The following is a 16,313-nucleotide window of genomic DNA, read 5'->3' as shown; positions in this document are numbered from 1 at the left end:
ATTAAAATGCTGTTGAAATCCGTGGAATGTTAGGAAATGTCTATTTCATTTAGCAACACAGTAAGTGCCCTCTACACAGATGTACTGTGGATCAGTGTGTGTAAATAATGTACGTTTAAAAAAAATCCCATTCTATTCATTACTAATAGGCACACTGTGACTGAGGGAGTCCCTTAATGCTAACTGGCAAAGGACACACTAGACCAAAACTCGCATCAGGCTTCACACACTCATTGCCCCAACTCACTGTTGTCATAATCTGTATTTTAAAAGTGTCATGTAAAGTATCATATGCAAACTGATAACACACTGCTCATTAACATGATTGTGTGATGTATGAACAGGTGGTGAATAAAGAATTATAGATGGGTGATGAAGTAACCATCTAAAATGTATTTGGCAGACAGTGCCTAAGTACAGTCTGTCCTATACAAAGGAACATTGTTTCCCAGGCTTGACAGTGTCTCCAGTGTAAATTAAGTGTGTGACCAAAGACAATAAAAAGCAGATTTACATGCAAGGTAAACAAAGCCTTCAGGCGAGCAAGATGATCGCTGAACAATCTTGATGGGGGATGGAGACGGCACCCCCAGAAAGCTCTCCTGCCTCTTGAAACTGAGTTAAAAAACTTGGAGAAGATATAAGCAGAGACAAAAAGCCATTTTGTGTTCCATCACTAAGGTGATGATAGGATAGGTACTCTTCCAGCCTATGAAAGTTAGGTACCCTGGTCTGGAGAACTAGGGATGCTGATAAATTGATGTAAATAAGGAAACTGCTTAGGCAAAGATTGTAACTTGCTAGAAATAAGTTTAAATTTTAATAACCAGAAAGTGTGTTTTGTTTTATTTGTAACCTTTCCTATCTCTTTCATTCTTACTTGTAATCACTTAAATATCTGTTCTTTGTTAATAAACTTATTTTTGTTATATTACAAAACCATTTCTGTTCAGTGTATTAAACTGAACCAAACTAACAGGCAGGTGTGTGCTCTCTTTCTTTGGAGGCAACAACCCTGATAATTTCTGTGAATATACAGGGAGGGGCACTGGATGCTTCAGGAGAAGTGCTTTTGGGGAGAAAAAGGGCTGTTGGTGTCACCCTGCAAGGAGTAACTAGGTTGGTGGAAGCCAGGATGACCAAGTTGTGTTGTAAGCAGGCTGCTGGTGTCAGGACTTTGAGACAAAGTAGCACAGCACAGAAGGACTCAGTTTTACAGGGCAGGTGGTGACAGAACCTCTTTACTGGTCTGAGAGAAACCCCACATACAGCTTGTGCACGCATAGCCAGATGTTCAGATAGGTTTAAGTAAACCTAGCTCCACTGAAGTAAACGTAGCAGTACAGATTTGCACCAGCTGAGGATCCGGTCCTGTATACTTTTTACCTGATCACTTTTCTGTTATATCTGTCTAGCATGCCTTTCAAGTAAATATAAGAGATTTGCCTATGTATAAAAGGAGTTCTTTGACTAGCTAAGATTGTAGCTTAATATGCAGCTGTGTGTTTGGAGCTCCATGTGTGATGGTCTGTGTATTCACAGCTATTGATTTATACCAGTTGTTGCTCATCTACCGGAATCATCAGGGCCAAGTTCCTCCCCAGAATTTCAGACACAGTAGAGATGGCCAATTTCTGCTCATGACTGCATCAAACACAATCAAACATTGTATTTCAGAGCCTGAGCTGATCATCTGTGAAGTGGAGGAAGGATTTTTTCCACCATATACATTGCTACACAGTAGGCTAAATCATTTACGGACATTTTTATCTCTCTTAACCCATGAGTAATTGGAAACTGCCAGAATTAGGATACTCAACTTGATGGAGCAGTGTGGTCTGAGGTAGTATGTTAAATTCCATGTTCCTAAGCAACCACTCTGCAGCAAGCCCCTGATGGTGTGGCTGATGTGCAGACAGAGTTGGCAATGGGGTTTGTTGCAGGGACTACACACCACACAACAGAAACATTAACCCAGGAACCAATCTCTGCAACTGTCATAAATATAAAGGGAAGATCCTTTAAAATCCCTCCGGGCCAGGAAAAAAATCCTCTCACCTGTAAAGGGTTAAGAAGCTAAAGGTAACCTCACTGGCACCTGACCAAAATGACCAATGAGGAGACAAGATACTTTCAAAAGCTGGGAGGAGGGAGAGAAACAAAGGGTCTGTGTGTCCGTCTATATGCTGGTTTCTGCCGGGGATAGACCAGGAATGGAGTCTTAGAACTTTTAGTAAGTAATCTAGCTAGGTATGTGTTAGATTATGATTTCTTTAAATGGCTGAGAAAAGAATTGTGCTGAATAGAATGACTATTTCTGTCTGTGTATCTTTTTTGTAACTTAAGGTTTTGCCTAGAGGGGTTCTCTATGTTTTGAATCTAATTACCCTGTAAGGTATCTACCATCCTGATTTTACAGGGGGGATTTCTTTATTTCTATTTACTTCTATTCCTATTAAAAGTCTTCTTGTAAGAAAACTGAATGCTTTTTCATTGTTCTCAGATCCAAGGGTTTGGGTCTGCGGTCACCTATGCAAATTGGTGAGGCTTTTTATCCAACATTTCCCTGGAAAGGGGGGGTGCAAGTGTTGGGAGGATTGTTCATTGTTCCTAAGATCCAAGGGTCTGGGTCAGTAGTCACCTAGGCAAATTGGTGAGGCTTTTTACCAAACCTTGTCCAGAAAGTGGGGTGCAAGGTTTTGGGAAGTATTCTGGGGGGAAAGACGTGTCCAAACAGCTCTTCCCCAGTAACCAGTATTTGTTTGGTGGTGGTAGCGGCCAATCCAAGGACAAAGGGTGGAATATTTTGTACCTTGGGGAAGTTTTGACCTAAGCTGGTAAAGATAAGCTTAGGAGGTTTTTCATGCAGGTCCCCACATCTGTACCCTAGCGTTCAGAGTGGGGAAGGAACCTTGATAGCAACAAATCCCATTGCCAACTCTGTCCGCATATCTATTCAAGGGACAACATCATAGGACCTAACCACATCAGCGACACCGTCAGGGGCTCATTCACCTGCACATCTACCAATGTGATATATGCCATCATGTGCCAGCAATGCCCCTCTGCCATGTACATTGGCCAAATCACACAGACTCTATGCAAAAGAATAAATGGACACAAATCAGATATCAAGAATTGTAACATTCAAAAAACAGTTGGAGAGCACTTCAATCTCCCTGGACACTCAAGAATAGACTTAAAAGTGGCCATGCTTCAACAAAAAAACTTCAAAAACAAACTTCAATGAGAAACTGAAGAACTGGAATTAAGTTGCAAACTTGACACCATCAAATTAGGTCTGAATAAAGATTGGGAGTGGCTGGGTCACTACAAAGAATAATTTTCCCTGTGTTGATACTCACACCTTCTGTCAGCTGTTGGGAATGGACTACATCCACCCTAACTTAATTGGCCTCGTTAGCACTGACCCCCCACTTGGGAAGGCAACTCCCATCTTTTCATGTGCTGTATATTTATACCTACTTACCTTATTTTTCACTCCATGCATCTGATGAAGTGGGTTATAGCCCACGAAATCTTATGCCCAAATAAATGTCTTAGTCTCTAAGGTGCCACAAGGACTCCTCGTTTCTGTGTACTCAGCCATGGATCATTACAACGTTTCAAGCCACATGTTGTTTCTCATTTCATTTTAACTCACTGAGTTCTGTTTATTCTGAACCCCAGTGGAAGCTCTACAAAAAGTAAAGCACTTCATTCTTAATCTCACTTTCTCAGCCATCTGAACTCTAAACTACAAGTTTCTCAATTTTTAGTGTAAGTAAAATGTCAAGGGTTAACATTTGACTTTTGTGATCATCCAAAAAGTTTTGTCCAAAGCTTTTAGATTGTTCATTTCAACACATGTACAGTGCCAGGTCAAATGTAAGAGAAGAATAGTAACAAGTGAGGTCTTTGGCTCTACTTTAGGATTAGTTTTACAGAAAAAAAATATTTTACCAAAAGTACCAAAGGACCATTTAACATTTTTCACCACAGGTCAAACCAAAATTTTCAAATTTTGGTGCTCAAGTCATGTTGCCCAGCATTATCTGTAATCTACATACACATTTTTTGACAAGAAAAACTTACTTTGTTTTCCAAGATTCTACAACTGAATTCTGTTATATTCTTATGCACGTTAATTTTCTACCATATCACACACACACACAAAAGCAAATAAAACAAAACAAAAAACATTACAACCATTACCATATCACACACACACACAAAAGCAAATAAAACAAAACAAAAAACCTATACTGTATACTTTTATAATAATTTTCAAAAGAAAATCAGTGTGTATTTTAGTTGCTCATTCACTGAATTTAAAGACACACTCCTTTTAGCAAAGATATATGTGCACTAAATAAATAATTTTGAACTTTTTATTGCCGTTTCTGCCTAGACTCTCCAAGTGCCTTACATATTTTAATACATTAGGTCTTATAACTTCCCCTTAACATAGATGGCCATTATCTTCATTTTATAAATGAGGAAGTTTAGGTACATAGGTAAGGTGTGATTTTCCTAAGGCTAAGGAAACACACTGGGCCAAGTTCATACTTGGCGGATTTCCATCCTTTATAATGGCATGAGCTGTGTGCTCACTTGAGTTTGTTATTTATAATATTTATTTATAATAACTTTTTTATATGCTTCTCAAGGGTTTCTAAATAACAGCTCTTATCTGACTCTAATAATTTTGCTAGTGCATCCAGACCACCACATTTGATGAGCATACATTAACATTTGTAAAGAATAAGACATCTTCAGGATTTTATTTTGGTTGCTGTGGTCATGTCATATACCTATGTGCTTGTTCATCAAGACTACTAAGCACCAATGAAGGAGGTGCAGTGATATAAAACACTAGACCTGAATGAAATTTCCACGTAACACTGAGAAATGTGCACTGTGCTCAAAAAGGCGAGCCAGACACTATCATTGCACCAGAGTGAGTGCTGATGAATTGGTAGGAAAGAGGGTGTGCCAGGGAGAAAGACAGAGCATGGTCAGGATGCAGCAATGTAAGTGAAATTCTGTACTGTGGCAAGTGACATGCATCATAGCCATTTTTTCTACTTCTGGCCACTTTGAAGTTCTACTTTTTCAGTACCTGTTCAAGACCTAAGCTTAGGAGAAAGTGACACAGAGTAGAGGCTACTACTGTAAGGGCTAACCTCACATAGTTAAAAGTTGTTCATGGTACCCATGAAACATTATTTCTCATGGCCATGATGAATACTAGGCACAGTGCACTTGCCAAACCATAAGTCTGTAGTACCAGCTTCCAACAGTTTCCTTCATCATGAGTAACAAAGCCTCAAGCCACGTCTACAATATGGGAATTTAGTGACTCTCATGACTTACTATTGCAGCAGTAAATGTTAAAGAATTATATGCGAGGACTGATCCAGCAACCTTACTTACAATGAGTAGTACTTATAGATCTGATTAGTATATATTTCTCTACAATTTGTTCTTCTGTGTGACCTAAAAGGGAGCAGCTATCTTATGTATCAATTTGTCCTCCTTCATTTGTACCTTCTGATCCTTTTAAGAGTCTTTTTCTTAATTAACAATCCTACAACCATCATCATAGTAAATCTAAAGGAAGAACAGAGGATTTCCTGATTTATTTGCACATACATTCATCCAAATTCTACTCTAAGTTGCATGGGTATAATTTTAGAATACTCCATTTACTTCAAAATTTGGCTCACTATTCTGTATTATTAAATGTGACTAAGTCAATGCTATCATTATCTTCTATTTGCCTGACCATGAAAATTAAAATGTGCAATTATAACTGATAGCTCAATTTTCCCTCCACTTATCTTTCTGCAGTGCAGAAAGAATCATGTGTAATGGGCAAGCTCACTGGCACTTTGAAAGTAGCATGTGTATCTAAATCTGGAATCCGGTGCCTGGCTGCCCATCTCTCTCTCTCTCTCTCTCTCTCTCTCTCTTTTTTTAAAGTGTACATCTGCAATACAACATTAGAAATTAAATGAAAACTTGCCACTATATATTCAGAAATGATATGCATGTGGGCCTTAAAGTACTCTTTTACTCTGTAAAGATGGTATTATGTGGTTCCAGGTGCATTGTCTTGCAATGCTCTCCCTATCAGTTCACAAGTAAAACGTTTCTTTCTTAATTCCCAGCCTTGCACACAACGTGGAATCCATAAGTCAAGCTAGGCTCTTTCCTTCTCACACGTCATCACTAATAACAAAAGGTTCCGAAGGAGAAATAATGCCTCCCAGTTACATCTGGACAATCTCATTACTGACAACTGCTTTGCACAGATGTACTGAATTCCAATTTAAGGTTAAGTCCCTTGATTACACACAAGAAGGTATAGAATCCAGGTCACTCTCGCACAGCAATGTTGGCTTTGCCATGCCAAAAGGAGCAAAGAACAGTTACCAAGCAGTTTAATCATCAAGGTAAGAAGATATGACTGAGTACACACAAGTGTGTTGAGTAAAAAAGTCACATTCTTACACAGCACCTGTTAAGGAAGAACTATGTTTTAAGAGCCTTTCCATTGATTTCAGTGGGTTTTGGATTGGGCCCTAAATATCAGATTAGAATAAGTAACAAAAATGAAAATGTCATGCAGTGGATGTGACAAGGGAAAAGTGAATCCTGCTTTAAGGAAAGGAGCAAGCTGGGCAAACAGCTTCATAGATTGCAACTTGGGTGTCTTAAAATGCATTACATGAGAAAGGAATCACACACAGGCTGTTATGCGACTTCCTGCCTATTACAGAGACTCTGCCTTAATATGATTGAGAATGATTCAGTGACTGTCATTCTGAGAGACAGTGTAGGATTTCTAAACATCAGTTAATGGAAAATGTGAAGGAAACACTGTGTAGGTATATTGACTGCCACTGGGTAGGAGTGAATGGCTGATAATGGAAACTAATAGATATTTGAGCTCTACTTCCGAATTCCTATGGAAAAATAGCAACATGTGTTATGTGCATTAACAAAGACTTTTTAAATTAATACTTCCTAATACAAAGCAATAAAAAGTAGTATAATATTTCTGGTAAATGGGGTAGCCTAGTTGTTTCCTCAATGTCATACATCTGTCATTTGCACACTGACCTCTTGGATACTTTTAAAGCCTGTATTCTTCTAATATGATGAATTCTGACATTTTATACTGAACATAGTCAAATATTCATAATTTTTGAATACACCCATTTTCTGAGTTGTTACAAATACATGTTTTTAACAGGATTAAGCAATAATTTCTCTTAACACCAAATTTTACATTTTAAACATGAGATCTTGATAAACAAACAATCAACAGTGAGTGATTATAAAAACAAAAGTATTATCAGTGTGTGTTTGGGAGCTGGGTGGTTAAATGTGCAGGGACAGAATGTGAGTCGAAGCCCTCAGAATTACTGTGAGAGGAGTAGATTCAGGTAGAAGCCTAGGGTCCCATTATCCTATTGCAAGGGAAGGAGAAAAGAAATCTGCTGGTCAGGCTGAGGTCCAAATGTAGACTGGAAGTACATTAATAGCATTATATATCTGATAGTAAACATGCAGCATAGGATTATCAAAAACAATCAACGAGATGCTAACATTTTCCATTAAAGTCAATGGGAGCTTTTGAAATTCTACCTACAGACTTTAAGAACTAACTAACAGTTATATATTATGCATTAATAAGCAATTAATTTACTAGCCTGCATATTCCTGAATAACTACCATAAGAACTGTTTCTTCAATGCTGTCAAATATAAAACAACCTAACTGCAAAAGTTCAGTAAAACAAGTTCAATTTGATGCCAAAATTTAAAGTTTACGGCTTCCAGTGGATCATTACTATTAGTAATGAACCTTTCTGTGAGGCACATTTTGACATCCTTACTCATGTAGGATAGTTCTTGACTCCACCAGAGGGCCCACTGAAGATGAGGAGCATATGAATAAACGTATCCTACTCTGGGCCCTCAATGATTTACAAATGATACTTGATGACTGATAGTGTTCCTTAATAGAATGTAATTAAAGCATGACCCTGCTAATACAAAGCAGAATTATTTATTTAAATATATATATATCCAAACTAGAGCTGGCTGGAAAGAGGAATTTCCAACCCCTGGAAAATTTTGAGGTTTTGGGAAAAAAATTCATCTTGATTCAGGAGAAAAATTAAAAGCGAAAACATTTTTTTGCAGCACAGAAATTCCAAAAAATTCTCAAGAAAACAAGCTTTGTAAGATATTCATGCTATAGAAAAAGACTGTAACAGAACATAGGAATGTTCTTTATGTAGGCCATTCCAAAGAAGAATAAGTATTAGGATGTATTATCAGAGCTATAAACAAAGTCATAAAGTTGACTTCTTTTATCCCTCTTCTTTGCAGAGAAAACCCTCTAGTTTAAATTTATACAAAGAATTTTAGAAATATCCTTACTGAAACTGATTTTTTCTATAAACCCATTAAAGTCTTCATTCTTCCAATGTTAAAGAAAACATTAATTGTTGGGAAATGTTTTCTATAAGACAGAGGTTCTCAACCTTTTTCTTTCTGAGGCCCCTCCAATATGCTATAAAAACTCCAGGCCCCACTTGTTCCACAACCACTGTTTTTCTGCATATAAAAGCCAGGGCTGGCATTAAGGGGTAGCAAGAAGGGGAATTGGCCGGGGTCCCATGACACTGGGAGCCTCAAAAAGCTAAGTTGCTCAGGTTTCAGCCCCAGCAGCAAGGCTTGGGGTCCCAGGCTTAAGCCCCGTGTGGTGGGGCTTCGACTTTCTGCTCTGGGCTCCAGTGAGTCTAACGCTGGCCCTACTTGGGGACTCCATGAAACCTGCTTTGTGGCCCTTGGGGGCTCCTGGACATCTGGTTGAGAACTACTGCTAACAGACATTGGTTACTTCTCATTCCTGTTGCCACTTAAAGGTGAAGATTTTTGTCTTCCCTCAAATGCTTAAGATTCCAAGGCCAGAAGGGACAATTGTGATCATCTACTCTGACCTTCTATATAACACAGGCCATAGAACTTCCCCAAAATAATTCCTAGAACATATCTTTTAGGCAAAAAAATGCCATCTTGATTTAAAAATGATTAGTGATGGAGACTCCACCACAATCCTTGGTAAATTGTTTCAATGGTTAAATTACTCTCACCATTGAAAATTTACGTCTTATGGAATAAGCTTCTTTTGAAATGCATATTTGCCAATATTTTGTAAGCCTTCATATAATGGCTACCCATTAATATTGTATATAAATGATAAGATGTTTTATGTAAAAATATAGCATGGTAATTTGATTCTATACCTGGTTACGAATGTAAGTATACAATATTTATATTAATTATATTAATTTATATTAATTGGCAATGCTTAAGCAAGTCCTCACCAAACTCAGGCAGATAAAAATAAGATCTCCAAAGAGTGGATAAGAAAAGATAGTAATTTCTTTGATGATAATTTAAACTGAAAGACTTTCTTAAAGAATCATTTAAGTTTAAAAACAAAAGACTTTTTTGAGAACTGAAGGACTTTTATAGAAAATAGGAGTGCTTGGACTCATTTGAAACAGAATTTCAACTCCTATTAAGCCTGATGGAACTAAAGGGATATCTCAGAAAAGAAAGTTAAAATTCTAACTTTAAAGATATTGTGAAAGTCTCCTGCCCAAAGACAAAAGCAAATACAACCATGCTCCATACATATTAGTTGACTATATATTCATGAGCTGAAAATGTTACCAATCCTATCCCAGGTGGGGTTAAAGCCAATTAAAGGTGACAGCAAATGATATTTTAATCCAGCCATGTCCCTGAAAGAGGAATGTTTCCTTCTATCTTCAGTGAAACCAGGGAAAGGGAAGAGTGTTAACTTCTCAGAACAAAAACACTTTCATAGAATCATAGAGTCATAGAATATCAGGGTTGGAAGGGACCTCAGGAGGTCATCTAGGTCAACCCCCTGCTCAAAGCAGGACCAATCCCCAACTAAATCATCCCAGCCAGGGCTTTGTCAAGCCTGACCTTAAAAACCTCTAAGGAAGGAGATTCCACCACCTCCCTAGGTAACCCACTCCCGTGTTTCACCACCCTCCTAGTGAAAAAGTTTTTTCCTAATCTCCAACCTAAACCTCCCCCACTGCAACTTGAGACCATTACTCCTTCTTCTGCCATCTGCTACCATTGAGAACAGTCTAGATCCATCCTCTTTAGAACCCCCTTTCAGATAGTTGAAAGCAGCTATCAAATCCCACCTCATTCTTCTCTTCTGCATGCTAAACAATCCCAGTTCCCTCAGCCTCTCCTAATAAGTCATGTGTTCCAGTCCCCTAATCATTTTTGTTGCCCTTCGCTGGACTCTCTCCAATTTCTCCACATCCTTCTTGTAGTGTGGGGCCCAAAACTGGACACAGTACTCCAGATGAGGCCTCACCAATGTTGAATATAGGAGAACGATCACATCCCTCGATCTGCTGGCAATGCTTCTACTTATACAGCCCAAAATACCATTAGTCTTCTTGGCAACAAGGGCACACTGTTGACTCATATCCAGCTTCTCATCCACTGTAACCCATAGCTCCTTTTTTGCAGAACTTTCCCACAACTCTCACCCTTGCACCCATTCACCTTTATCCTTATGCACTCTTATACATACTTATTCTCTTGTGCATTCTTACACTTTTGGCACTCATCTCTGATCAGCCTCTTTATCTGATCTCGAACGCAAAATAGCACGGGTGATAAAACATCTAAGAAGAACAAAGAAGCTACAACAGAGCATCAGGAAGAAGGAACTTTCCAGCCATTTCCCACAAAAGGTGAGAGTCAGGCAAATGATTCAGGATTCTGAAGACTAGCATCAGCTCAGAGATCCCTGTAGACTCAGTTTACAGTTTTGATCTACTTTTGCCTTATTTTGGTAAACACCAGCTAAATCAAATAAGATAGAAGCAGGTACTGTTAACTGGGAAATACTGTTTTAGGATCCCTAAAATTTAGGGCAAAAAAGAAGAGGACAGTATCCCTTTCAGCAATTAGAAGAAAAAATTAGGGCAAATTTCAGACACCCATGCAGGCACAACTCCTTTCAAGACAATGGAGTTGCATCAGTGCAGAATAAAGCCCAACAAGATTCTACATTAACAATTTGCAAGAACATTTCTGCTCAACATGACTGAATATCTAGATAATCATAAATATTTTCTGAGCAAATGAACACTTTTTTCTGTAAGCCCTTCTGTAAAGATCCACTACACTACATTTTCCAGCTACTCATCCTCACAGATTTTCAAGGCATTTATACCGGAATCATGATGGCTCTTCCATTTCCTCATAATGAAAGTTAGACTTTTTCCTTGGTTTGTGAGAATCTATACAAATGTTGTTCATACCTCTGTTTGAAAGGGGAGAGGGAACTGCTAGCAGCAGAGAAAGCAGAGGTTTTGACAACAGCAGATTAGACTTGAATTATCTTCCCAAATAAAATTTTTGAGTTTGCAGGCTACTTAGCAAATGATGTGTGCAACTATCTTATGTTACCAAGTGTATATAATGGAGATACTCTTCTACATTAAATGCATTAGCAGATATAACATGAAATGTAGTGTTTAGCACTGATAACATGAATCAGATGGGCAAACAACATGCTCTCATTTTACATACAAACAGAAATGCAACATCCTTTCTCTAGTTGACTTTCTTTTCACAGTAAAACACACTTTCAGAAACTCACTTAAAAAGGATATTTTATTTTTAAAATGAAGTCTATTGTTGGTATGCTGATTTACCAAAGGAGAGAAGTCACTCAGTAGGAAGATTAAGTATTATAGGTAAGGGATTGAGAAGTATCACCTTGAACATGAATATTAAAATATACAAGCTACAACAATAAATACATTTTATTGTGTATCTTTAGACTATACAAGTTTCTGCAAGTTGAAAAATCCTGTTTAAGCTATATTTTAATGTTCTCACCTAATAAAATGAGAAGCAAAATTTACCAGTGTTACTAAGGAAAGAACCTGGGATGTTTGAATGACAAAGGAATTAGATATAAAAAGTGACACTGGTTTGTTGCAGAATTTAAGTGTAAAAGGGAATACACAGCATATTTAATATTAAACTAAAGCTATCATTACTACTAATATAATTTCAATATTCAATTGCTTTACAGAAAAGATAAGATAGAAGTAAAAAGTTATTCCAAAAAGAGGCTATTGATGTCATGTTCTGACACTGTGATACTGTGGTTTGCTTCTGTTTCTCCTTTGCTGAAGAGTAGCAAGTTTGGGGCTTTGTAGGTCAATTTCCCATTAGAAGAGAAATTGGTGATGCAGTTAAGATATTTCTTAGGCCCAAGGAATCTCACAGCTTAGAAACACAGTTCCTGCTTTCTTCCTCAATCAGTGGACTTTTTCCCTAGGAAACCCCAAATGATGAACACCAATGTGACTATGCCCTTATAGTCTCAGTGGTGTAGAGATACCTGTAGGCAGAACAAACTTAAATTGGTGACATGGTAGAGTTTCTAAAGAGACCCGGAGTGAAATCCTGGCCACACTGATGTCTAATGGGGTTTTGCCCACTGATTGCAATGGAGCCAGGATTTCTCAGTGTGTTGTCTGGCTGTACATCATATCCAATGATGATATCAGGGCATCTCGTGTTCTCTTGTGGCTGTATACTCCCTGTGTGAGGAACAAGGTCACAAAAGGTATCACACAGAAATGTGTAGACTCCCACTGAAGGCTTGACATGACGCTTGGCCCTTTTTTCAAACAGTTTTTCACATCTTTCTCTAAGTGTTTATAACCTTTACAGGTAGTTGCTCTCCATTAAGGTCTAGCTTTGACTGTGTCTTTGAAGTTATCAATATTTGTGCTGCATGAGCTGAGATTCTGCTTAAGGGTGTCTGAAGCATTTATTCTGACTGCCTTTCCTGCACTTTCTGAGTTTCAGCTCATTATAGAGGACTTTTTTCAACTGTCTATCATCTCCCGTTCCAATAACATAACTTGTCCATCTAAGATGAGATTTGATAATCATTGTCTTAATGCTAGGTGTTTTTGTTCATGCATGGATGTTAATGTTTGACACTTTGTATAGCCAAAAGACCTTCAGGATAAAGCAATGACAGCACATGTGAAAATTTTTAAGTTACTTGATGTATCTGTGGTAAACTGTCCATGTTTCACACCCTTGAAAAAGGGATGCTATCACTGATGAATTGTATGTCATCAGTTTTGTTGGCAGTCTGATGGTATGCTGGTTGAGTATTTTATGACAAAGTCTTCCAAAAGTCTGGCTTCCCTTTTGTATTCTGTTTGATATTTGTTTGATAACATGTAAGCATTTATTCCAAAAACTAACTGCCTACATAGTTATTACATATAGGCTTATAAGTTATGTTTATTGCCATTCTGGTGACTTTTATTAATGTTACATACCCTTTTTTTCAGAAGAAATTTTTTTTTTTTTTTTTACTATTAGTATTGTCTTGAAATTTGTTGAGAGTATTTTTGGACATGACTGTTTAAGTTTACACTATTTTTCAGATGCTAACTTCATAACAACTCAGGTTTAGATCTACATTCTCTGCCAACACAAGTAAACCCAGCCAATCTGGGCCTCTGAGGTCCAATTCTCCTTGGGTTAGGGGAATCTACCCTGCCCTCCTCTTGGTGCCATTGCGTAGTGAACATTCTCAGGGGAAAGAGCACTTCTGTGTGCCCCAGTAATCAATTACTAGCTGCCAGAATTCACCTCAAGCCATTGGCAGTTAAATGTAAGATAGAGCATTCTTCAGGCTCCACTATTTTGTGCTGGGGACTGGACTGGCACCTGCTGGATGCCTGTCCCAGAATCAGGGAGTTGTAAGGTGGCTTAAAGCTTAGGTCACATTTGTCCTTTCCTTGTTCTGGGTCTCTGCTGAGTACAGATTGGTAGGACCAGAGAATCTGGGTCTCAATCTCTAAGATTGTTTTACAATTCAGCCAGCATTGACAATATAATAATTGCCTTTTTCTTATGATTTTTCTGTAGATTCTGGAAAGAAAACTTAAGGTATGATCAAAGGTGTTGTAAAGGCCTCCTGGCTTTGGTCTTGAAAAAGAAATTATTGAGTCATAATCAGAGCCAACTGAGTAAGAACAGAGTTCTTGAATTTTCAGGAAACTTTGTATATAATGTTTAAACATTCAACCATTGTCTACTTGTTAGTGGTAGAATCCGGGTGTGTTTACCTTGGCTTTGACTATGCTACATAACCACTATCATAATCACTTGTTTATTGTCTCTACATCCTGGAAGATGTACAAGACTTTAAGGGGACATTTTCAATAGCAACAAGTAACTTGGAAGCGCAAGTCTCTCTGGGGACTTTCAATGAAATTTGGGCTCCCAAGTCATTTGGGTGCTTTTGAAAATACCATTTCAGTGATGGCCCTGCAGATGTGTTGCACTCAGTGGCTCCTTGGATTCTTTCAATCACTGACCCAGACTAGATTGGCTCAAAACCCCTCTGTGGAGTCTGCTTGATTGTCTTTTTTTACAAAGTGTTACTTATTCTATTAGTCACCCCAGTTCATGTCCACTCTGGGTCCACATAAGAGTCCTCGTCAGTTTTCTTGCCCCTGTTCAAGAGCCTCTCCCCACGGCAGCTTCCTTCCTGGAGATGGGGCTCTCCTTTAAACAGTCACTCTCAAACCATGCATCCCCAGCTCTCCTCCCGGGAGCTGTGTTGTAATTTCAAACTGCTATAGGACTTTAAGCAGCTTCTCCTTCAGCTGGCCCCTTCCCAGGCCTTTAAAGAAACAGTAACACAGGCTCTCCCTTTATTTATAAGTTTGTAGGCTGTCCACTTGTGTGCATCAGATTTGTTTTAGGATATTACCTGAAAGAGCAAGGCTTTGTTGGTCTATGCCATGCCTCCACTTCAAACAGGTTCTAGTTGGAAAATGTACTTTGTAGCTATACAGAAAACACTATCTTTGTTAATATGCTCTGGCAATGTTTACTGCTTCATTTAAATCAAACTCAGCTACCTCCATCATATTTTCACACATTTTTGGTGAATTTGTCCCAAGCACTATCCTGTTCCAAATAATTTTGATTATGTAAATAAATGTATGTTTCTTAGCCAGCAACCCTAACTCTGTCAGAAACTGTTCTATACATTTATTTGTGCCTTGTGCTTTATTGTCAAATGTTAAGTGAACAGATATTGAGTTAGCTTAGAAAATATGGTGATAAGGGCAGTGTTAGGATATAGATATTCAGGCCTGTCTGTAAAGGCCTACACTCTAAGAATTTAGGTGTATTCTTATCACTTGGCTAGTTATAGAGGTATAAAAGAAAGAATCAAAATCACTGTCTGCTGGTGTAAGAGCCTTCTCTTACTGTGACAGTCTGAGGCCCTGTTCTTAGGCTAAGGCCTTTGGCTAAGCAGCAGAGGCAGCCATAAGCTGGGAAGCGACCGGTCACATCCTCACATTCCAGACTACTCACACTGAAATAAGGTACTATTGGGCTGTTAGGAATACAGTCCTGTCCTGACAATGCCTATCGCCTCCAGAGAAAGGGAAGTGCCTAGAAGATGTAAAAGGAAACTTAGTTTGATAGCATCCTGTCTGGCAAGAACTCACTTATCAATAGCTGGGATGTGAAATCCTCATTTCTGTGTTGTTCTATCACTGTAGTCCCCATTTCCCTATTGTTTGTCTGTATTATCTCTGTTTGGTTCTGTGATTGTTCCTGTCTGCTGTATAATTAATTTTGCTGGGTATAAACTAATTAAGGTGTGGGATATAATTGGTTACATAATCATGTTACAATATGTTAGGATTGGTTAGTTAAATTTCAGTAAAATGATTGGTTGAGGTATAGCTAAGCAGAACTCAAGTTTTACTATATAGTCTGCAGTCAATCAGGAAGTGAGTGGGTGGGTGGGAGGGAATGGGAACAGGGAATGGTGGTGGGGAATTGGAATCTTGTTTTGCTAAGGTGGGGGGGAATGGGAACAGGGACACAGGTAAGGCTCTGTGGTGTCAGAGCTGGGAAGGGGGAAACTAAGGAAGGAAACTGGAATCATGCTTGCTGGAAGTTCACCCCAATAAACATCGAATTGTTTGCACCTTTGGACTTCGGGTATTGTTGCTCTCTGTTCATGCAAGAAGGACCAGGGAACTAAGTGGGTGAAGGAATAAGCCCCCTAACAGGCAGTGTAAAAAAAGAAACACACCAGACCAGAAATGACATATCCATCAAACTTACTCTAATATGCCCTCATCTCTTTTTTCT

The 16,313-nt window shown here is 38.5% G+C and overlaps 1 protein-coding gene across 23 annotated transcripts in view; it reads right to left on the bottom strand.

The window, feature by feature from the left end:
* The window catches only part of NRXN1 (neurexin 1), a 1,233,750-nt gene that overhangs the window by 1,150,085 nt on the left and 67,352 nt on the right, over positions 1 to 16,313 (bottom strand). For 5 of the 23 annotated variants that reach the window (XM_077811984.1, XM_077811986.1, XM_077812000.1 and 2 more), the window contains exon 3: positions 8,824 to 8,841. The exons of the other annotated variants lie outside the window; for them this stretch is intronic. In XM_077811984.1, coding sequence (XP_077668110.1) covers positions 8,824 to 8,841 — 18 coding nt within the window. The remainder of the gene's footprint in view (positions 1 to 8,823; positions 8,842 to 16,313) is intronic. 23 annotated transcript variants of the gene reach the window in all.

The sequence above is a fragment of the Eretmochelys imbricata genome, chromosome 3 (assembly GCF_965152235.1).
Source record: "Eretmochelys imbricata isolate rEreImb1 chromosome 3, rEreImb1.hap1, whole genome shotgun sequence".
NCBI classification, from domain to species: Eukaryota; Metazoa; Chordata; order Testudines; family Cheloniidae; genus Eretmochelys; species Eretmochelys imbricata.
This window is presented reverse-complemented; position numbering and strand designations above follow the sequence as displayed.